The 23,442-nt window shown below is 49.6% G+C and overlaps 2 protein-coding genes across 5 annotated transcripts in view; one reads left to right on the top strand and one right to left on the bottom strand.

Annotated features, from left to right (window-relative positions):
* The window catches only part of PACC1 (proton activated chloride channel 1), a 34,762-nt gene extending 29,164 nt beyond the window's left edge, over positions 1–5,598 (bottom strand). For 2 of the 3 annotated variants that reach the window (XM_042976766.1, XM_042976767.1), the window contains exons 1-2: positions 5,429–5,598; positions 1,255–1,351 (exon numbers count right to left, since the gene is read on the bottom strand). In XM_042976766.1, coding sequence (XP_042832700.1) covers positions 1,255–1,351; positions 5,429–5,464 — 133 coding nt within the window. In that variant the 5' untranslated portion in view covers positions 5,465–5,598. Of the gene's footprint in view, positions 1–1,254; positions 1,352–5,182; positions 5,198–5,428 lie in introns of those variants that run through there. The other variant, XM_015543768.2, reaches the window with a different exon arrangement.
* A 6,130-nt stretch (positions 5,599–11,728) lies between these two features.
* NENF (neudesin neurotrophic factor) lies at positions 11,729–22,843 on the top strand. Of its 2 annotated transcripts, none has more exons than XM_042976494.1 (4): positions 11,729–11,911; positions 20,228–20,288; positions 21,017–21,120; positions 22,274–22,843. In XM_042976494.1, exons 1-4 carry the CDS (start codon positions 11,729–11,731, stop codon positions 22,448–22,450), a joined length of 525 nt encoding a protein of 174 aa, XP_042832428.1. In that variant the 3' UTR covers positions 22,451–22,843. The 2 variants fall into 2 exon arrangements, with proteins under 2 accessions (XP_042832428.1, XP_042832427.1); XM_042976493.1 differs by having other exon boundaries at positions 21,017–21,129.
* Positions 22,844–23,442: the final 599 nt, after the last annotated feature.

The raw sequence follows: 23,442 nt of genomic DNA, 5'->3' as shown, positions 1-23,442 counted from the left end.
AGATGCGTGGACTGCAAGTGACAGGTTGGAGGGTGGAAGTGATCTAGCCAGGAGGTCAGAGGCTTTGTAGAAAACAAGTGAGCTGAAGAACGATTAAGCATTGACATTAAACATTAATCGGAAGAACGATTAAACATTAACTTGATGACAGCGGGAAGAGAATTCCAAACAGAGATATAACAACAGAAAGGCCTGATGGTGGAAGGGAGGGAGGCCCAAATAAAAGAAGGCCAGCATGGCTGAGGAGCAGAGAAAATGGGGAAGCAAGGAAAGCAGGGGTGGGGGGTGGGGGGTGGGGATGACTCTCCGATTCAACTGGATGGGTAATACATGCTATTCGCCAAAACAGGAAGCACTGGAAGAGGGCCACACCAGGAATGGGGAGGTCACGAGGTCAATTTTGGACATGTGGGGTTTAGGGTACCTTTGGGGCATCCAGGCAGAGCCATGACCTGGGCATTTGGATATACAGGATATGTTAAGTCTGGAGTTTATAGGTAACCTCTGCACTAGAGGTGTAAACATGGCGGTCACGTGTGAACAAGAAGTAACTGAAGCAGGGATGGGGCCTGGGTGAGACCACCCACTAGAGAGAGAGAGAGAGAGAGAGAGAGAGAGAGAGAGAGAGAGAGACAGAGAAAAGGGGCCTCTGACAAACACTTAACACCCAAGAGCTGGAAGGTGACTATAAAGGCAGTTGGAAGGAGCACTCCGAGAAGTAAGGAGTTACGTTATCTAAGGGTGCAGAGAGTACCCAGGAGGAAGAAGCGGTCAACATCATCTAACATAAGACTCCTTAAGATGCCACCTGACTGATGGGACCCTGCCTGCCCAGCTGGGTGACCATACTGGCAAGGCCTGATGTCCAAGAGGTGAGGCCTATTAGATATTCTCCTTGAGGGCCCTGGGAAGTGACCCAGATATTAGAGGCTCAACTACTAACGGCTTCCTAGGAAAAAACAAACAGAAGAGCAGAGACCCATTACCTCCAATGTCCTGGCCTCAGGAACTGGCTCAAACCGGAGTACAGAAAAGAGCGGATACTGGCCTGGACACCTCCTCTGTCCCAAGGCTGGTTAAATATGTATAGCTTTAGAACTAGGGCAATACCTGAGACCTGACACTGGGGTGCAGGGCAGAGGGGCTCCTCCTCTCCTGCAGGTCCCCAGGTGGCCAGGCGCCTGGACTGGGGCCTCCAGCTACAGCAGAGCACCGTTTTCCAGCCCTTCTGCCCCCAGCACTGAACCCACTCACCTGGTAAGATTCCTGGACCTTGTACTCCGTCTGCCTCCTTTTCTTGCTCGTCTGCCCGCTCTGAGTTCTCAACCACCTGATCCAACTCCTCACTCAGCTAAAGGGGGGAGACAAAGAGAGCAAACCAGTCAGCCACATCAGCCTTGCTGAGGAGGGCTAGAATGAGAAAGCAGAAGCTTCCTCTCACTTAACTGTCTCTCTCTCTTTCTCTCTCACACACACACAGTCACATGATGGAGGGGGTGTTATACCAATGCTACAGATTAGGACACTGAAGCTCGGAAAACTCACGTTAACTTCCCGTATGTTCGTTTCCTAGGGCTGCCCTATCAAAGCACCACAAACTGGGTGCCTTAAGAATTAACAGAAGTTTATCCCCGCACAGTTCTGGAAACTAGAAATCTGAAATCAAGGTGTTGGCAAGGTTGGTTCCTTCTGAGGGCTGTGAGGAAGAATCTTTTCCATGGTCTCCTAGCTTCTGGTAATGGCCAAGCCTTGGTGTTCCTTGGCCTATAGAGGCCTCTCCTCTCCAAGCTCTGCCTCCATCTTCACATAGAGTTTGGGAAGTGCATCTCTGTGCTGTCTCCACAAGGTCAGCTACTTATAAGGACACCATATTGGATTAGGGCCCACCCTACTCCAGTATGACCTCATCTTCACTAATTACATCTGCAATGACCCTACTTCCAAATAAGGACACTCTCTGAGGTACTAGGGGTTAGCACTCCCCACACATCTTTTTGGAGGGACACAATTCAACCACAACACTTTCCTTGGCCATAGAGCCAGAAGTCAAATCCAAGTTGGTCTAGTTCCAAAACCGATGATCTTAACGGCTTCCCAGAGGAGGAGGAAACACAGCTAAGAGTCTGCTGACAGAAGGAAACAGTGAAGTTGGTGTCAGAGCCCTCCAGGACACTGGCTCAAGTCCACCGACTCAGGCTGCGAATGGCAGGAAAAAAAATGGGGAAGGTGGTCCATCCCAGAAACAGATATTGATCAGCAGCCTGACAACAGGCAGCTTCAACCTCACCTCATCAGTGCTCTCACCTGTCAAATGGGGGAAATGAGCCACCAAGAAGGGCAGGCAGAGGACACAGTAACAAACAATTCTTCATAGGACTGAGAAGGAGGGGAAGAGAGATGAAGACCAGAGTTTAAAGGACCTAACATTGAATTGGGAGGGAAGGGAAAGGGATTGCTTTCCTAAATATTTTCTTAGGCTCACAGTGTCAACACTTAAGGTCTCAAACGTTTTAATTAAAAATTAATATCCAAGAAACTTGGGTTAAAATAAAACTCTTATGTATCTATTGTTCTTCCATCTCCTCCCCTCTTTTTAAAAATTTTTTCTGATGGGGGGTGAGGGGCAGAGATAGAGAGGGAGAGAGAGAATCACAAACAGACTCCACACTGTCAGTGCACAGCCCAACACGGGGCTCAAACCCGTGAACCATGAGATCATGACCCAAGCCAAAGTTGGACACCTAACCAACCGAGCCACCCAGGTGCCCCTAATTTTATTAAGTGATCTCTATCCCCAAGGAGGAGCATGAACTCACAAGCCTGATATTGAAAATCGCATGATCTACCAACTAAGCCAGCCATGGACCTTCATCTCCTTTTTCATGCCTCCACTCCTGCCCATTAGAATCAGGTAAAATCTCCAGTGTAAAGTCCTCCAAGCCCACAAGAAAAGAAAACCAACAAGTAGGAGAGGGCTGGGAGGCTGGAGAAGACACCATGACATACAGGTAGTGGGGACACATATCAAGAGATCACCAGAGCCCTCGCTGGCCAAAGAGAAAGAAGGATGTTAGTCTGAGAAGGCCCAAAGTTCTTTGATCCAAGCCTCACCCAGGTTCAGCCTAACCCAGATAGCAACACACTCCCAACCCAGCTCCCTTCCGGACTACCTGCAGCCCCATCCCCAAAGCCAAAATCTCCCTTCAGCAAAGAAACCCAACTCAGAGCTAGTTAGACTCCTAACTCAAAGGTCCACTCCCAGAACGACCCAGGCAAGAGAGTTGGGCCACCCTCCGGGAGGCCTCCTTCCAAAGAAGGCAAGAGACAGGGACTTCAAAACGAGCCACTGAAGAAGGTAAAGGGAAGGGCCCTTCCAGTGTCTTCCATCTTGGGGGTACCCTCAAATAGAAAGTGACTTTACCTTTGGCCTTGCCGAGTAACTGTCTGCATTTTAATAAACGTTTCAGGAGCCCTACTAGGAAAGGCGATACTGCAGGTTACATATGGATGGTGAGGGACATGGTCCTACAAATCAGGACCCCAAAGCTCCCTAGAAGCAGGAGCCACCCACGTCCTGTGAACAAGAACTATCATCCACTGAGAGGTCCCTCTCTGCCAAGCACTGACCTAAGCACCTTCCATATACCAACTCATTGAACTCTCACAACCCTGTGAAATAGGAACTATCATTACCTTCCTTTGCAGAGGAAGAAACCTGAGGCTCAGAGAAGTGACTTGACAAATGGCCAGAAGCAGAGCAGGAGAGGAACATGGGCTCCCCAACTTCAAAACAGTATTTACGCACTATGCTCTACTCCCTGTGAATCTGAAAGCTTTCAGAGGAAAGACACAACTCATTCCTCTGGATTCCTTCACAGGCTAGGGCATGGAATCTAGGGGCCACAGAATCCCAACACAGGTTAAAATCCATCTGGCTCCTCTGGATAAAGGAGATTGTGGGGAGAAAGATAGAAATGTGTCCCAAAGTCAGATTCCAGACCAGGTCCTACACTAAAAAAATAGCAAGCCTTAGGCAAATCTCATCTGCCTCCAACTCAGGTGGAGGTTCCCCTTCCACTGTAGGGCTAAGCCATCTGCTTTTATATTATTTATATAATCCACACAGTATCATTTACAAAGAGAGGAATGTACACCAATGTTGGTCAGTATTGATCAAAACAGCAGGAAGTACATATGAGAAGGACAGGCAGAATGCTAGACTGATCTGGGAAGTCAGTCTCCATGGAACATGAGGGACTTAAGATCCCTCCTTGAATAAGGGAGGGGATTTTGACCAATGGGGACTGAGAAGAAGTTAAAGAAAAAGAAATGGTGTGAGAATGCGCATAGGGACAGGAAAGTCGGAGCACATTTTTAAAGAGTGAATTTCCAGTGTGATCAGAACACAGATAGGTGAGATGAGAAATCAGGGATGCTGAGCTGTGCAGTGCTTCCGAAGCTTGCTAAGAAATTTGGACTGTTCAGGGTAGATCAAGGGCAGCACCAGGTGTTTGTAAAAAGGAATGTTCTGGGATCAAGGCAGGGCCTCAAAGCAAATCTGCACAGCCTAGGGGACACCAAAGGGAGAGATGGTAACACAGCATCTCACTCAGGTGGTCAGAGCAGACACAGAACACAAACCTGAGGACTGAAGATGTGTAACTGAACCTACAAATGAGGGGACGACCGTGCGGGGTGGGGGAAGGGGGGATGATCACCAGAGATGACCAGAGTGTAAGACCTAAGAGGAAGAGGAGGAGGAGGAGGAGGAGGAGGAGGAGGAGGAGGAGGAGAGCAGTTTACTAGTTCGAGTAAGTCAGGAGGACTCAGGAAGCCTGAGGAAAAGCTGAAACCGCCTGTAGCTCGGACAAACAAGAAAGAGACAAAGCTGGAAAAGTGATAGTTAAAGTAGTGGGAGGAGGTGAGAGTGAAAGGAAAACCGAGCGCGGCGAGCAACAGCTAGATAGGCGAAAGCACCTTTTCAAAGTTAGGCGACCACCGAACAAGCTGTAATTATCCCTGTCATGTACCACGAAGCCCTGGGCTTGCAGAGGGGCTAATGCTCCCAGCGCATCTGTTCCAGCCGGGAGGAGGGCGCCGTGCCTCCACTTGCAAAGAACAGCCGAGGTCAAGTGCGGCCGGCGCGCTGCTGCCTGGGTCGGACGCCGTTTCAATCATTCACCTGCTGGTTACGGCTCACGGCTCGGGGGCCCCGGCTCCATCCCGCGCCGGCAGCATCCGGAGGAGGCTCTGCGCCCCGCTTCCTTCCTGCTCCGAGGCTCCTCCGCACGCGGGGACCCCTCCCCCGCCGCACTCCTCGGAAAGCTCACTCGACCTGCCCGGACGCCCCCCCCTCCGCCGCCCAGACCGCGGAACCCCGCTCCTGCGCCCCGCGGGAAACTTTACTTCCGCCCCCACTGCTTTGTACCTCCTGGTAGGATGTGGAGAGCTCCTGCCGGATCATGGCACTGACCCGAGCTAAGCCACACCTGGCACCGCCACAGCGCGGGAGAAGCCGCGAGGCGAGCACCGCGTCCAGGGCGCCTGAAGCAGCCGGCTCTGCCAGGCGAAACCGGTTCGGAGGTGCGGCCCCGAGACCAGGCGGGGCGGAACTTGGCGCATGCGCCTCCCCCCCCCCCCACCCCGCCCGCCTCTGGAGACCCCGAAAGGTTGCTGGGAAATGTAGTTCTGGGCGGGGGGCCCCCTCTCAGCAACTTTGGAGCTGAGAAGCCTGCGCGTTACCCAGACCAGGCGTTAGACGCACGTGCTCGCTTCCTGTCTCACTTCCTCTGTTTGTGGGAGGAGGAGGGACGGAGAAAAGGAGTAGAAAGTGGAATGAGGGGTAATTAAGTCCAACGAGTGAGGGAGCCTAATCTATAACTCCAAGAGGCAGTCTGGTGGTTTATAACCATTAATAAATGTCTGCAGAGCACTTTGTATGTTACAAAGCGCTTTCACTCATATAATGCCATGATCCTGCAAGGAACCCTGTAAGCAGGACATTTTTCTTCCTGTTTTACGGATGAAGAAACAGGTACCTTGTTTCGGACAGGATTTGGGGACGGGAGTAATGAAGTGAAGATTATTTGATCCAGGATCAGACTACAGAATCCAAGTGCTTTCCATTATTCCTAAGGTAGACACTTGGGAGTCGAGACTTCTCGGTTCTTGTCCTGGCTCTGCCCCTCTCCGACAGGTCTTGTAATACAAACCTCTTCTCTTTGCCTTAGAATGCAACGCCTAAACCCTGCCCTGCTAACAGTGCCTTAATGAGAGCCTAAATAGATCATGTAGCAAAACCCAAAGGTGCTGTTCACCACAGCAGAAGCCTCTTTGTCCTGAGTGTGGTGGAGAATACGGCGTTTGCCCTGTAGCAGGGTGGATCTGAGGACCACATCTTCCCCTCCTCCTACTGCCTGAACTGCTATTCTGTGTGGCCGCCCTGGGCTGATTGGTGGTGAGGCAAATAGAGGTTGCTTATGCCGCCGTGAATGCTGCTCTGTGTCCCGGGCAGCTGCAGATCTGCAACCGCCTGCACGCAGGCCACTCAATGCCTCTTCCCTCTTCAGTGTCAACCACAGTAGCACCAACCACATCAAAGTACCCTGGACCTCCAGAGTGTTAGTAGTGGGAGGAGGCCCTCTCACCTCTTCTGACCACCCTCCCCTATCCTGGGTTCCCTGGTCTTGCATCTTCAAATGGGACGATATATGTAATACCTTACACATGGTAGGTACTCAACAATGTTCAATTTATGAATGGAACACTTATTCCAGCTATTTCATTTAACAGTTGTTTGCAAATGCAAATAACTACAAACAACTTGTTAAATTCCTAACTGTATTAATGCAAGGGTGGCTGATAGAACAAGTCATACCATCATAGAATTTTAGAGCTGGAAGGAACCAGAAAAATCTAGTCCAGACCCATCATCCCTCTCTACTCTTTGTTGCTATGACCAAACCGGGAAATTACAGATTCCCACATTTGAAGGAGATGCTAATATAATATTTAACACGGTTTAACAAATACAGTGCTGGGCACTGGAATACAGAAATAAATGGGGTACTCCAAGAACCTTGCCCTTCTGGCTCCTTCTGCTAGAATGGAGAAGCCATGAACACATAGATAGAATTTTCCGGACTAGTAGTCCCCAAGTCCTCTCCTCCCATTCTCTCATGAGCACACACGGATCAGACTTTCATCGTCTCCACTCCACCGAAATATGCTTGTCAAGGTCACAATTGACCTCAGAGGTGTCAAATAAGATGACCATTTCTTCATCCTCTTTTTTCCTCTTATTTTTTTTTTTCTGGTGAGGTTTTGTTTGTTTGTTTTTGTATAGTTGTAACACAGCGTTACATTATTTTTTAGCTGTTCACCATAGTGATTCAAGAAGTTTATAGGTCATGCCATGCTCACCACAAATGTAGCTACCTTCTGTCACCATACAATGCTATTACAGTGTCATTGACTATATTCCCTTTGCTGTACTCTTATTCCTGTGACTTATTCATTCTGGAACTGTATCTCCCATTCACCTTTCCCCATTTTGTCCATCTCCTCTAGCAACCATCAGTTTCTTCTCTGTATATACAGGTCTGGTTCCGCCATTTGTTTTTTTTATTCCTTTGTTTTGTCAGCTTCATCCTCAGCCTTAGCTGACCCTTTCCTCCCTATCTACTTTCCTCCCCTGGCTTCCAGCACCCCACCTGTTCCCACTCTGCCTCCCACTTCACTCGCTGCTCCTTCTCAGCCTCCTTTGCTTATTTCTCCTCATCCCCTCAACTCTCCAGGATGGCATTCCCAAGCTAGGTCTCTGATCTCCCTTCAACTCACTCCCCAGGGGGCTAGAGAAGTGGGCTCCTCTCCAGTCTCATGCTCTGAATTACCATCTATATCCTAAGGATTTCTGTTTGAGTTGAACTGTGTCCTTCAAAAAGATACGTCGAAGTCCTAACCCCTGGTACCTCAGAATGGGACCTCATCTGGAAATAGGTTGTTGCAGATGTATTAGTTAAGATGAGGTCATACGAAGTAAGGTGATGCCTCATCTATTATGACTTGTGTCCTTGCAAAAAAATGGAAGACGGTGTGAAGATAGACACACAGGGAGGATGCCCTGTTGTGGCGGAAACGGAGATCACAGTGACGTAGCTGCCAACCAAGGTGGCTTTAATCATTTGCCTGTAAGCAGCAGGTGAAAAAAATTTCACATAAGGCAGAGACTGCCTCTTGGCTGGGTTTCCAGTGGATTTAGTCAAGAGGAGGTACCTCTGGGAGATTGGAGAGAGTCAGGGCAAGGGAGAAGCCAGAGTTTTTCTTTCCCTTGTTCGCTGCTCCTGGCAGCTTCCCTTCCATGGTTCCAGCCCCTGATGCAAAGGCTTCTTGTGTTTCTAGCTTCAGCCAGGTGACCCAGGGCCCAGACTCTAGTACCACCACCTCTTCCCTTCTAAGGGTAGGTTGTTGTTAATCTCCTGCTGTTTCTAATCTTCAGATCACCTCAGGGTTTCTTCCCAGCCTCTTCCATCCCCTGTGTAACCAGCTTTCTTATTACAGTCATTCTGTTTCATTTAGAATAATTTGTATTCTCCTTGAAGGTGACTGATTCATTTGGGAAAAAAGAATCTGGGGTCAAGTAGGGAAAGGCAATCAGAGGAATATCTGGAAAAATCCAAGGATATATGAGCATGCTATGAAATCATACAATTATACACAGCGGTCTCAGGGAGGGGAAGCTGGATTGGATCAGTAGAAGTTACATGGAGTATCTTTTGGCTCAAAAAAGTCACTAACAAATAGAACTGTAGAGAGAGAAAGGGCCCAAGCAGAGAAGCAGCACACTCTATGCCAGAGATGTTATTAAGGAACATGATGCACCAGGAAGGGGATGATACTCTATTCAAGGGCTTAAAAGGGCCTCTTCTAACCTGGAGATCCTGTGACAGTGTAACAGATACTGAGCGCTGCAACTTACACAGACTTTCAAATCCATTCTCATTTTTAGTTTCAACACTATTCTATCAAGGAAGCAGGCTGGTATATTACATGCATAAATTGAGATTCAGAGGGTTTGTGATGGATCCTGTTCAGGTCACTCTATACTAGAAGCTCCTGTTGAATAAGTAAATGTATGAAAACTTGGTGCCGTCCCTGAGGGAAGGTGCAGCCTGATGGTCAAGGGGAAGACTCTGGGAGGGGGCCTGGGTTTGAATCTTGACTCAGCCACCCATCTGTGACCTTGGGCAAGGTATTTAAGGTCTCTGCACTTCAGTTTCATCATCTGTAAAATGGGTGACACTTCTTACTTCATAGAGTGAGGATTAAATGAGCAAACACTAGTAAAAGTGCTGAGTCAGCACTTGGCACGCTAAGCCCTTCTTTGGTTTCCTTTGCTAGTTCTCCCACCCACAAAATGTTGGTGGGGCCCAAAAACTCAGTCCTTGGTCCTCTCCACCTTCCTATCCACCTGCATGTCCTTGATGATCCAACCCATTCTGTGGCTTTATTTTTTTTTTTTTTTAAGCTCATTTATTTTAGGGAGAGAGAGAGAGAGAGAGAGAGGGAAGGAGAGCGCAAGCAGGGAAGGGGCAGCAAGAGAGACAGGAAGAGAGAGAGAGAATCCCAGGCAGGCTCTACCATGTCAGTGCAGAGCCCGACATTGGCCTCCGTCTCATGAACTGTGAGATCATGACCTGAGCCAAAATCAAGAGTCTGACGTATAACTGACCGAACCACCCAGGCGCCCCTTCTGTGGCTTTAAATACAACCTATATATATGCCAGTGATTCCATGATTTATATCTTTAGCCTGGAGCACTTTCTTAAAATCCAGACTTATGGCCGACTGTCAATTTGCTACTTCTACTTAGATGTCTGTGTGTCCTCAGACTGAACAAGCCTGATCTTGAGCTTCTCTCCCTGCACCCGCTCTTCTCACCATCTCTCCTTATCCCTGAAAGTGCCAGCTGCATCCTTCCAGTTACCAAGGCCAGAACCCGCGGGGTCATCCTTGACTCTGTTCTGTCTCTCAGACCCCTTGTCTCCTCTCATATGTCAGCAAATCCTGTCAGCCTCACCTTCAAACCACATCTGCGACCCACTCACTTCTCACCACCTCCCCCGCCAGCACTCTGGCGCAAGCCGCTGTCACCTCTGGCCCGGTCACCAGATTACTGCGGCGGCTTCCTGTTCTCAACACAACAGCAGTCATTCCACTAACATCCTAACTCATCCCTGTGCTCCATTCACTCAGCGTGGAAGCCAACATCCTTTAAAAATAAGCTGGGGGTGCTTGGGTGGCTCAGTCGGTTAAGCATTCCGACTTCGCCTCAGGTCACGATCTCGCAGTTTGTGGGTTTGAGCCCCGCGTCAGGCTCTGTGCTGACAGCTCAGAGACTGGAGCCTGCTTCTGATTCTGTGTCTCCCTCTCGCTCTGTGCCCCTCCTCCACTCGAGCTCTGTCTCTCTGTCTCTCTCAAAGTAAACAAATAAGCTGTAAGGCCCCACAAAACGTGCCCCCCACCTCCATCCCCTTTACTCTTTGACCTCCCAGACCTTATCTCCTTCACCTCTTCCATCCCACTGTTTCTCCAACAAGCAGGGCACTCTCCTTCCTCAACATTTATGCACCTGCCTTTCCCTCTGCAGGGAAGGCCCTCCCCCCTTAGCTACCTCCCTCACTTCCTATAGATGTTTATACAAATACCACCTTCTCAGTGGGGCCTTCCCTGGTCAGCCTATTTAAAATTGTAGTCCCCAGGGCAACCTGGGTGGCACAGTCAGTTAAGCAGCCGACTTTGGCTCAGGTCACCCATCTCGTGGTCGCTGAGTTCAAGCCCTGCATCAGGCTCTGTGCTGACAGTGTGGCACCTGCTTACGATTCTTTCTCTCTCTCTCTCTCTCTCTGCCCTTCCTCCCTGCTTGTGCTCTCTCAAAATAAATAAACTTAAAACTAAATAAATACAATACAATTGCATCCCCCAATGCTCCCCATCCCTTTGCCCTGCTTTACTTTCCTCCCTAGTATTCACCATCTAATATACAACGTATGTATTTTATTCTTGTCTATTTTGCCTACAGAATGTAAGTTCCACGTGGGTTGTGGATCTCTCCTGTTCAGCAGTGTGTTCCCAGTGAGCTGGTACGTGGAGGCCCTCAGTAAGGATTTGATGAATAAATTAATGAAGGAATCTTTGCACAAATGTTAGCTATTGTTATTTCAGGGCGGATCTGTGCCATGCTCCACCCTCCCTTTGCAAAAACCCCCTTGCGGACTCGAAATTTAAACACAACTGGGAAGGAAAAGAAATTGGCCAGAAGTAAAAGGGATTCTTTTCAAAGATATTTATTTTTAAGTAATCTCCACCCCCACAGTCCACACACGAGCTCACAAGCCTGAGATCAAGAGTCACAGGCCCCACCGACCGATCCAGGCGGGCATCCGGTCCCGGTTTATACATACACCTTTCTACGTGTCGGAATTTGGGGCTGTGTCACCCACGTACCCACTCAAGGAGCTACTACTGTTGCTCAGCTTGCAGGCCGGGCTGGGGAGTCAGGAGCCTCAGGTTACACCCGGGGCTCCCCGCCTCCAGCGGCGCGGTCCCGAGGGCGCGGGGCGGGGCAGGGCGGGAGCGCGCGGGGCGGGGCGGGGTTCCGGGGCGGAGGCGCGGGAGCGCGCGGGTCCCGGCCGCCCAGGCCGCCCCAGCCCAGCTCCGCGCGCGCACCATGGCGGGCCCCGCGCCCGGGCGGCGGCTGCGGCTGCGGCCGCTGGCAGCGCTGGCCCTGCTCCTGGCGCTGGCCCCGGGGCTGCCCGCAGCCCGGGCCGGGCAGGCGCCGCGCCCCGCCGAGCGGGGGCCCCCGGTGCGGCTCTTCACGGAGGAGGAGCTGGCCCGCTACGGCGGGGAGGAGGTGAGCGGACGGGAGGCCTCGGGGGAGGCGCGGGCCCCCGAGCCGGGCGCGAGGCCTGCGAGCTTCCTGGCCCCGGGCCGACGGCGGCGCAGCGACACGGGGAGTCCTCCCCCGTCGGGGCGCCCCGCTTAGCCCCTGCGTCGAGCCCGCACACCCCGCCCCGCGCTGCCCCCTCCCTGCCGGCCAACGGCCCCGCTGGGACGTGTTGCGGCCCGTGGTCCGTCCATGAACCTCGGAACTTCTGGGATTTTTGTGTTAGCGTCAGCTGGGGGCAGATACTTATGCCGATTCTTTGGGGCGAGTGGCGAGGGAGGGAGGGAAGTAAAACATGCTTGCTGGGTTAGGTGGGAACAGGGGCTGGCCCAGGGATGAGCCAGGCTTCCCTACACTGTTTTCCTGCCCCGACTCCTCAAACCCACTTGTAGTGCCTGTGCCCTTGGGGCTGAGCAGAAGCTGGGGGAGAGGGCCGAGCGGGAGATCGGAGGTTAGAGACAAAGACCGCCCCCACCCCAACACACCCACTTCAGTTAGTAGTCTGGAGATGTCCAGGAAACTCTTCACAGTCACCCGTCTGTTTGGGCTGCTGGGGCCCAGTGTAATGCCTGCGGAGAGTGAGAATAATACTGCACAGAAGGGCCACAGCGGGGCCGATCTGGCAGTGAGGGGAACAGTTTGGTGGGGAGATCACTGTGCCATAACATGTCAGCGTTGATCGGAACCGACCTCCTGCTTTTACGCGTGAGGAAACCGAGGCGTGCCACTAGTTAGTGATAGAACAAGGAAGGGACCCAGTGTCCTCTTGTTAGAACCCTCCAGCCTGGGCTCCCTAACTCTGTTAGCTAGCCTTAGACTAGGTTCGCAAGGGAGTCAGAAACCTGGCCCTCAGGAGGTGATGCTAGTTTGAATATCACTGTAAAGAGATGTTGGTTTCAAGCCTGAGTGGAAGAGAACACAGAGGGATGTGACTAGATGCTAAGGGACGCATCTTTCAGGGCGCCAGGGAACCGGATGATACAGGATCCAGGAACCCGTGCAGAAAAAAAGTGAACAGGCCTGCTCTCCTTAGAAAGGCCTGCTGGCAAGAGTGGCTCTTGGCTGGTGTCTGGAATTTCAGGGTGTTCCACACTTCCCTAACAGTTAAGGGTGGCTCAATCTGGGCTTTTTATACAGTGTATTTATGTGGAACACACTAGGCAGAGAAGGCCTACATGGCTAGCTGCCAGTAAAAACCTAGGGCTCTAAGTGTCTAATGGGTTTCCCTGGGCAGAAACATCACAAGCGTATTGCTGTGTTGTATTGCGGGAGGAAGAGTGCATTGTGTGTTACCCTTCATGGGGAAGGGAGAACATAAGGAAGTCTGCACATGGATTCCTCTAGACTCTACCTCTGTCCTTTTCTCTTATGATCTGGCTGTGTATCCTTTTATATGGCTTTAATAAATCTGAGCTCTGAGTACAACTTGTGTGCTGAGTTCTGAGTCCTTCTAGTGAATCTTGAAACATGGCGGCAAGCTTGGGGACCCCCAGCACAGAACCCAAGAGAAGAGAGAGTTCACGGTTGAGGGTACTTGAAACAATAGCTCCAGGGGCTGCAAGATGAGGATGGAGAAAAGACCCTTGGTGTTTTATGCTGACATTATTGATTCATAACTAGGGGAAGGAGAGAGGGAAGCTTGAGATGGAAAACGGTTAAGGAGAGAGTTGTTTTGGGGTCTGTAAGCAGAGAAAGGAAGAGAGGGAGGAGAGGGGCTGTTGAGTGCAGCTGAGCAGAGCCTTGCTGTGCTTTGATCTCCCCTAGATGGTTCTGGTTTATGCCTGTTGTCTGGGGATAATTACTAATAGCACCCTCCCCCCCCCCACTTCACTCTCAGAAGTGTCATTGTTTGTATAATACATTTTACAGTATCCTAGTTCAAGCCTTATACCTTTGAATCATACCTGGCTATGAGTCCCTGTTCTACTGTGTGACTTTGGGCAAATTCCTAAAGCTCGTGGAGTGTCTCTCTCTCTCTCTCTCTCTCTCTTTGTTTTTTTCCATCTATAAGATGCTTTTCTCAGTCAGAAGTCCACCAGAAACAGAACCAGTAGCAGATAATATATTTGGTTTATTGTAGGAATCGGTTTATGTTATCATGGTTGCTGGCTAGGCAAGTCTGAAATCCACAAAGCAGGCCTGAAACCCCTGGGCAGTAGCTGATGTCCCAGCCCACCAGTAGAATTTCTTCTTCATCAGGGAAACCTCAATTCTGTTCTTGAGGCCCTTCAACTAATATAGGTAGGCCCACCTAGATTATTCAGGATAGTCTCCTTTATGTAACAAAGTCAACTGATTGTAGATGTTAATCACATCTACAGAATATCTTCATAGCAACACCTAGATACTGTAGTTGATCAAAGTTGTCACATAAAATTGACCATCATAATGGCTATAACAAGAGTTCCTACTCTATACAGGTTTGAGGATTAAATGAGACAGTGATATGCAAAGTGCACTAGATAGGCCTGCAATAATCTTAGCAGAGTAAGCCTTAATAAATCTTAGCTGCTATTAGCTTATTATTAAAGATACAAGCAAGAGGCAGTAAAACAGGTCCCATAATCCTCTGTTGCAATTCAAAAATCAAATAAACTCTGAAAACCAGAAGGTTGTTTTTTTTTTTTTTAAGATTTTATTTTGGGGGGGCACCTGGGTGGCTCAGTCAGTTAGTCATCCAACTTCAGCTCAGGTCATGACCTCATGGTTGGTGAGTTCGAGCCCCATGTTGGGCTCTGTGCTGACAGCTCAGAGCCTGGAGCCTGCTTCGGATTCTATGTTTCCCTCTCTCTGTCCCTCTTCCCCCTCTCAAAAATGAATAAACATTAAAAAAAAAAAAAAAGACTATTTTTACAGGGAGCGCCTGTGTGACTCAGTTGGTTAAACATCTGACTTCGGCCCAGGTCATGATCTCACAGTTTGTGGGTTTGAGCCCCACATCTAGCTCACTGCCATCAGCACAGAGCCCACTTCAGATCCTCTGTTTCCCTCTCTCTGCCCCTCCCCTACTAGCTCACTCTCGCTCTCTCTCTCAAAATAAACTTAAAAAATTTAAAGATTTTATTTTTAAGTAACTTCTACACTCAGCGTGGGGCTTGAACTTAGAACCCTGAGATAAAGAGTTGCATGCTTTACCGACTGAGCCAGCCAGGTGCCCCAGAAAGTTGTGTTTTTGTTTTTATACAAGTCATTTAACGGCAAAACCCAACCCGATCTGAACTCCTTTGGTGATAGAGCCTTGCTGGAACTGACACGAATCTATTTATAGTCCTTATGTATCCTATTTAGTGTGAATATTCATGTTCACGCTTCACTGTGGAAATGTTAATATAGTTGATTATGGGGTGCTGCCTCGGACCTCCATAGGGAAGATGAGGTGACTCTGAGGGTTCTCTTCGGTCCAGAGGGAATGCCATCCTCAGAAGATATGTTTTCTGCCTTAATTGCTTTGTAGGACCAAGTGCAGAGCGGGTCACCCTGCCTGCCCCCACACCCACCTGACTTCTGGGCCTGGGACCAGATATTATGTATTTTACTCTTACGTAGAGCTAACTCTATCAGGCACTATCCTAAGCTTTAAAGCATTAACTCATATAATGATGACCACAACCCCATGAGGTAGGTGCTGTTGTTCTTTCATTTTTCAGATGAGGAAGGAAGCATGGAGACGAAGTAACTTGCCCAGGTTTACACAGCTAGAGAGTTATAGTGACGAATCAGGCTCTGCCCACCCTGGCTCGTGCAAGGAAAACAAACTACCAAAAGCCTCCCTCTTTGCTGCTCCAGGCAGTGGCCGCTCCAAGGCTATATTGGTTCTAAGAAGAAGATATCAGAGTAGAAGTATGACCAGAAATGCAGTTTAGGGGCCCCTAGGTGGGTCTGTCTGTTAAGTGTCCCACCCTTGATTTCAGTTCAGGTCATGATCTCCCGGTTCGTGAGTTCGAGCCCCCACGTCGGGCTGTGTGCTGACAGCTCAGAGCCTGGAGCCTGCTTCGGATTCTGTGTCTCCCTCCGTCTGCCCCTCCCCCTTCATGCTCTCTCTCTCTCTCTCTCTCTTTCAAAAATAAACAAAAATAAAAAGAATATACAGACAGTGAAGGCTATGGGATAGAGGTAGGTAAATAAAGAGGTAAAACCACCCTCTCTAATTATACAATAGAGTGATGTCTTGTAGATATTTCGCCCATGTTAAGGAATACAATTTTGCATTCTACCTCGGTATACACCCACACAACAGAAGTTCCATGAAACAAGGCTTATTACTACGTGTGATGCACTTCAATGTTTTCTATTTTCTGTTCTATTTTAAGCTTTTTTTTTTAAACTTAATTTAAAAAAAAAAATCTGTTTGTAAATCACTAAATTAACTCCATGAGCCACTAATACTTACTAATGCCAATTTCAGTCAGAAAAACATGGCCTTAGACCCTTGGAGGGCCCTGTTATTTCTGCAGAAGCAAACATCCGCAACAGTTTTCCCTCTTTTCCAAGGAGAAGAGTCACCAGAGAGGAACTTCTACTCTGTCCCCAGGCCCTGGTGTAGGGTCTAAGGGTTGAAGGCTCAGGGGCGGCTGGCTGACTGCTGGGCCTGCCTTCCTGCCTGCCTGAGCCCAGGCTCCAGGCCTCTCCCTCCCTGCTATGGAAAAGGCCCTCCCTCCTCTGCCCTGCTGCTTATGCATCTGCTTCCCTGGTAACTCTCATGGTGCTCTACTGGCCCTGCCTGACTGTAGGCAGGGAGGAAGGCCAGATGGTAAAGCAAGCCCAAGGCCCGGAGGAAAAAGGCCGGGTCTCAGTTATGCAGAGGGAGTTACCCTGATTCAGTTACCCTGATTCCCTTCCACTGAGTACCTCTGACCTATCCCGTGTCTTACCCGTTGGTTCTGAGTCTTGTGGATGGTTGAATTTCCCAGGCCACTCTCACCCTCTCCTGGTCCCAGGCGAGCACGTGGTCTTCCTGCTGTGTGCCCTCTGGGGGGACAAGCCAGAGAGTGGAATGATTTGGGTTCCAAGGCTCTAGGTTCCAGAAACTGCTCTAATTTCTTTGTGACTCTGGGCAGGTCTCATAATTCCCCAGCCTGGATAGCTGCATCTGTAAAATGACGGTGTTAGATTATCTTCAAGGCCCCTTCCAGTTTTAACTTACATTTCTTCCAGAATCCTTATCTGTGACTTGGGAATTACATTTTTTCCCCCTATCTTTCCTTTAGGAAGACAGAATCTTCTTGCACTTGAGTATCTGATTCCTCTCAGATCTTATAACTTTCAAAATCTAGGGAAGGATAAGGGAAACTAACATTTATTTCCCTAAACTGCTAAGTGCTTCCTATCTCTTGTCTTGGTTAATCATCACAACAGCCCAGCAAGTGGACACTTTTAGTATCTTCCTATTACAGAGGAGAAGACTGAGGCCCAGACAAGTTAAGTAATTTGCCCAAGACAGCACAGCGTATAAGTGGTGGCTCAAACCCAGGCCTGTTTGACTTGAAAACTTGTGCTAGGAACACCCCACCATGGTGACCCCTCCTTTGGTCTCAGAAAAAGGCAGACCTGCTGTTATTTCAGGCCTGCTGTGCGGATAAGAATGATGCATGTCCTTCCAGGCGGACTTGAGGGTGGGGGACCACGGTGTGAAGCTGGCGATAAGCGTGTGTGTCTTTACAGTGTCTCTGAGGACATGTCTATTCCAGAGCCTGCGTTTATGCTCCCGAGGCTTCCGTTCACCCTCTGTCCTCTCAGCTGCCACCTCCGGGGCCTGAAAACCATGCCTGCTGTCAGGGGACATCAGCTCCACGGGTTAGGAACAACCCCCCACCCCCAGCACACTTGACAATTAACTGACAAGGCCGTTCCTCTCCGTGAAATGTCTGTGTAACAGGAAAGCCTCAGAGGCGTTCACCGTTCCTTTCTACCCCTTTGCTGAGACCTCCTCTTAGCACTTACACCTTAATGTATAGTTTTGTGAGGGGATAAATATTTAACTATTGAAGAGGGACGTCTGGGTGGCTCAGTCGGTTAAGTGTCCGACTCTTGATTTGGGCTCAGGTCATGATCTCATGGTTCGTGAGTTTGAGCTCTGTGTCGGGCTCTGTGCTGATAGCGTGGAGCCTGCTGGGGATTCTCTCTCTCTGCCCCTCCCACGTGCTCTCTTTCTCTCCCTCTCAAAATAAATAAACTTATTTCTTTTAATTTTTTTAATGTTTATGTTTGAGAGAGAGAGAGAGAGAGAGAGCATGAGCGAGCATAAGTGGGGATGGGGCAGAGAGAGCGGGACCAGACTCCAAAGCAGGCTCCGGGTTCTGAGCTCTCAGCACAGAGCCTGATGCGGGGCTCAAACTCACGAACTGTGAGATCATGGCTTGAGCCGAAGTTGGACACTTAACCAACTGAGCTACCCAGGGACCCCAGTAAATAAATAAACTATAAACTTTTAAAAAATTTATCTGTTGAAGAAATTGAAGGTGTTAGTGATGAGATGCATATTTTTATATTTTATGTATGTGAATGTCACGTTTCTATGACTCTTTGCACACAAAAAAGTAACAAAATAGCAAAGGAAGAGCAACAGAATGGAAAATATGACAAAATGCTATAGGTAAAATTATAACTGTTCATATATTTTTTAAGTTCGAATAAAACATAACCCCAGTTGAGCCATTGATGTCAAGAAACAAATAATCACAGTGAAAGAAAGGCTGTAAAGAAGAATGCAGGCTGCTGGCTGGTTACGCCATGGCATTTAAAATAACCCTTAACCTCGGGCGCCTGGCTGGCTTGGCTGGTAGAGCGTGCTACTCTTGGTCTCGGGGTTGTGAGTTCGAGCCCCACATTGAGGGTAGGGATTACTTAAAGATAAAATTTTAAAAACATATAAAATGATTCTTATTAGTTGAGGTGGAACAAGTATCCACTGAGTCAACAAGTTCTAGGGAGCATCTGTGGGAGCTAATAGGGACTCTAATAACCAACCATTTACTGAGCTCCTATGCTGGACTTACCACGTGCTCACGTACAGCATTCCTGCAAGGTCAGTGGGTGTTACCTGTATATAACAGAGAAACGGAGGCCTGTGAAGTTATGTGACAGTGAGATATATTTGCTTGGCCAAGTTGCTTAACTTCTCTCCTCCTCTCTCTGTTGAATGTAGTCATGAAAACACTTGACCTTAAGCTCAACAAGGGCAAGAACCTTAAGACCCAACCCTACAGAAGACCAAGCAGTGTGTTCCTGGAGATCCAGAGATTCCCATAAACCCAGCTGCAACGCATCCCTTCACCCCAGCCTGTGGGCCGACTGGTTGGTGTCCCTGTACCCACAATAGGGCTAAGACCCGGCCCTGCATGTCCAAGAGCTGTGTCAACTGCCCCAGCTCGAGTCCACCTTGATGGAAGTTGGAAAATTCATGCCATCTGTTTTTGCATTATTCTCTTTGGTCGGGGGCGGAGGGGTAAGAATTCAAAGGTAACATTTTGTACCCACGAATATAGCAAAAAATAAAGTATAAGACTCATTGTTAGTACTGTCCGGGAGACAGCATTGCTTATGTATTTCTAGCACTGTCAGTGGGCCTTTTGAAGGACACGCTGGTTAAATTTTTAATAAAACTGATTACACTGTTCGTATGCTTTGGTCCAGGATTATTCCTGGACCATGTATTGCACGCCTCAAGGAAATAACTCACCAAATTATAAAGTAGCTTGTAGAAGGATACTCATAATCCCGCCATTTATAGTTTTAAGGAATTGGAAAGAACCCAAATACCCAAAACAGAACAGCTGAACAAACAGGAATGCAGTAGCACTACCATAAGATAGAGCTGTTAGAGTGACAGCCGTTTGGGGGATTTCGATACATGGGAACGTTTGTACGAAACCGCATTACCTAGGAGAGGCAAAATGTAAAATGGATCATTCGGACTGATTCCATTGCCAAAGATGAAAGGAAATTTGGGCTGATGTAAATAATTCATCATTTAACATCCTTTGGATTTTTATCCGTGCAGAGCTGCTTCAGTCCCTGGTTTGCTTGTGTTTGTTTACAGAAAAGTGTTGCCATAGGCTTGTCATGATACTTTGTGTCACCTTCCCAAAGTCTGTGAGGGGATGTGACATCGGGCAGGGGCGGGCAAGCTCCTGATGGCGACGAACTCGCCACGGACCGGCTCAGGAGAGGCTGCTTTGTACCTCCACCCACTGCTGTCTGCACAGCCCGGAGCGATGTCACTCACTTGGGCTGGAGGAGCTGGGCTCTTGGGCTCCTCCTCACAGCTTCTCTCCTGCTTTCTAGGAAGATCAGCCCATCTACATGGCAGTGAAAGGAGTGGTGTTTGATGTCACTTCTGGAAAGGGTAAGTGGCTCGGCTTTATGAATCCTTACTTCTGGGGAGCTTGGCAGCCAGAGTGGGCGCTGGGTATGCAAAAGAAGGGAAGGAAAGCTGGCCAGGTCCCTTTCCCTCAGACTGAATTAACAATCTTTGCCAGTGTTGTATTGCCACAGTGTTTTTCTAATAATGTCACACTCCTGCTCAAAGACCTTCTGTGGCTCCCTGCTGCCTGTGCAATCAAATTCAAACTTGGCAACTTACCGTAGTTGAAGCAGCAATAGGCAAAGCGTTGCTTTGCAAGGCATTGGGATCATAGAACACGATCCAACATTTTAATGCCATTTCATGGTTTCTCTAGTGGTTAACTACAGATGGTATCAGGGAGGTAGTTTTGTTGTGGCTCATTGTTTACCAAACAAAAGCTGTTGAACGGAAGCAGACTTGGCTTCCACCGACATTTAAGAAGACTGGACATTTTTCCTGTTTGCATTTTAAATATTTTTAAGGGATTATTTCCATTCCGTATTTTTTAAAAAACCACCCCTCAGCCCGGCGTGTGTAACTTATTCCATATTCTGAATCAGTGGAATCCAAACTGACGGCAGGGGGGCTTCTCGTCTTCACTGCTTCCCCTCTTCTTCGGCCTGGAGCCAGGTTTAGCGTTGGATTGGGTCTCAGAAGCCCCGTACAGTCTCCTGGCTATTTTGCGTGCATGTCCACAATCACATCCTCTCCCCTTTTCCCCACTACAGAGTTTTATGGACGAGGAGCCCCCTACAATGCCTTGACCGGGAAGGACTCCACCAGAGGGGTGGCCAAGATGTCCCTCGATCCTGCAGACCTCACCCATGACACTGTGAGCCAGGTTATGAGCCTTTGTCAAAATGTCCCATCCCCTTGGCCATGGCCTTTTTTACCCTTGGGAAATAGCCAAGCTTCCTACTTAGCCCGTTGATATTCCAGTCCACTCTCAGTGTAGCCAACTGTTCCCTTGAAGTAAGTATCTTCCTATGCCACTCCTACTCAGAAACCTTCCAGGACTCCCCATTGCCTACAGAGTCAAGTCCGGACTCTTGTGAACTTGTGATCGACTCTGTGAGCTTCACAGTGCCTTGGCAGCCCCCTCCCCCTTGCGGTCTGCACCCACCACCCCCAGTCTCTTCCAGATTCGTTGTGATCTCTGACACCCACTCGCCAGGCCGCTCGGCATGAACAGGGTGAGAAGCAGAGTGTCCCCTGTGTTCGTATTTCTGTGGAGGAGAAAATAGCATCGGCAAAAGCCATTTCAGGGTCTCAGTAATCCCACTGGAGGGACTGGCATTCGCCCCAGTTGTGCTCAGATGAGTCAAACTCATTAAAGTCAAACATTAAAGATTGATTACATTCAGGAATCAAGGAGGGGGGGAGGGTGTATGAATCTATAATGGGAAGAGTGTGTAGAGAGCAGTGGAAAGGAGGTGGGTACAGAGCATACCCCATCCTGCCTGAGGCTGGGTGTTCGCTGGAGGTTTTTTTTCTTTTTTTCTTTTTTTGTAGTTTATTTTTGAGAGAGACAGAGACAGCACCAGTGGGGGGGGGGGTGTGGAAGGGGCAGAGAGGGGTGGGGGGAGGGGAGAGAGAGAATCCCACGCAGGCTCCACGCTGTCAGCACAGAGCCCAACGCAGGGCTCAAACTCACAAACCGTGAGATGGTGACCTGAGCCGAAACCAAGAGTCGGACGCTTAACCGACTGAGCCAACGAGGTGCCCCTCACTGGCGTCTTTAATTCCCACGTTGGTCAAATGGCAAGACATGATGAAGCCATGACTCCCGCACCACTCCCGCCTGCACAGGATTGTGTCTTAAAAAGTCAGCTGGCGAGTTGAGAGACTTTTCCTCTGGCATCAAGGGTGTGGGAGGAGTAGGGCTGGGTGGTGAGAGTCCAGTTTGAGGCACAACTCACTCATCTCGCCTCCTCCCCCTCCCCTCGCCCCTGCCTTTCCTGTTGCTTTGGGCCTTTTCCCCCAAGACCGGCCTCACTGCCGAGGAGCTGCAGTCCCTGGACGACGTCTTCACCACAGTGTACAAAGCCAAATACCCCATCGTCGGCTACACGGCCCGGAGGATACTCAACGAGGACGGCAGCCCCAACCTGGACTTCAAGCCCGAAGACCAGCCCCATTTTGACATAAAAGACGAGTTTTGATGCTCCATCTGCGGGAGCGCGTTCTTGATGGGGCGGGGTGGGGGCGGGGCACGGAGAGCCCTTCAGGTGCCAAATCTCCTGCAAAATAGGCTGCCTGAGCCTCTGGTCCCCGGACCTGAATAAAGCCGACGTTGAACCCGGAACGCCGGATGCTTGTTATTGTTCCCGGTCAAGTGTTCTGTCCACGTGCCATCCTGCCCGCACACCAGCCAGGGTGGGAAGAACGGCCGAAGGGGGCGCCCTCTCGGCGTCCGTGTTGGCTGTCCGGGCAGTGGAATCACGGGTGACTTATTTCTTCTCTATCTGTATATTTTCCTGTGCTTGCCATGTTTCCTAGCATGACCACGTTTGCTTTAGAATAAGCACAGAAATAAACTTCGTGTTTTCACAAGAGCAGCCTTCTTCCCCACACGCCCTCTCCTTGACGCCTCACCTGCACCACTGGAAGGGGCAGCCTGTGCCGTCCTTTCACGGTCCTGCCACCTGTGTCCCCTGCCTGTGAGGCAGGGGGAATGGCACGAACGGGGAAGACTGGCAGGAGCGGTAGGAACGGTAAAGGGAGACGTTAAAGGTCTGGCTTTGCACCACGACCAGGAGAGAGTGACCGTGTGAGTCTCACGTGGGACCATGGGGCCTCAGCCCCATCTGCAGCTGGAAGGCGGTGAGGAGGGCGGAGGGCCTTGTGGCCAGAGCCTGGCCTGGAGGGCGTCCCAAGCACGGGGAAGCATACAACATGCTGGACCCAGGTCAGATTTCCTAAGGATGTCATCCCTTCGGGGGGGGGGGGAGCTTTTCCCTTTAAGGGACATTGGCAATGTCGGAAGATATTTTTATAGTTTTGGTTGTCACAACTGTAGGATTCTACCGGTATCTAGCGTCCAGAGATGTTAAACATCCTACAGTGCACGGGAAAGCCCTTGCTCCCCAGAAAAAGAATGATCCGATCCAAAAGGTCAAATGTGCCGAGGCTGAGAAACCCTGTGTTAGATTCA

This window comes from Panthera tigris, chromosome F3, assembly GCF_018350195.1.
Source record: "Panthera tigris isolate Pti1 chromosome F3, P.tigris_Pti1_mat1.1, whole genome shotgun sequence".
NCBI lineage: Eukaryota > Metazoa > Chordata > Mammalia > Carnivora > Felidae > Panthera > Panthera tigris.
This window is presented reverse-complemented; position numbering and strand designations above follow the sequence as displayed.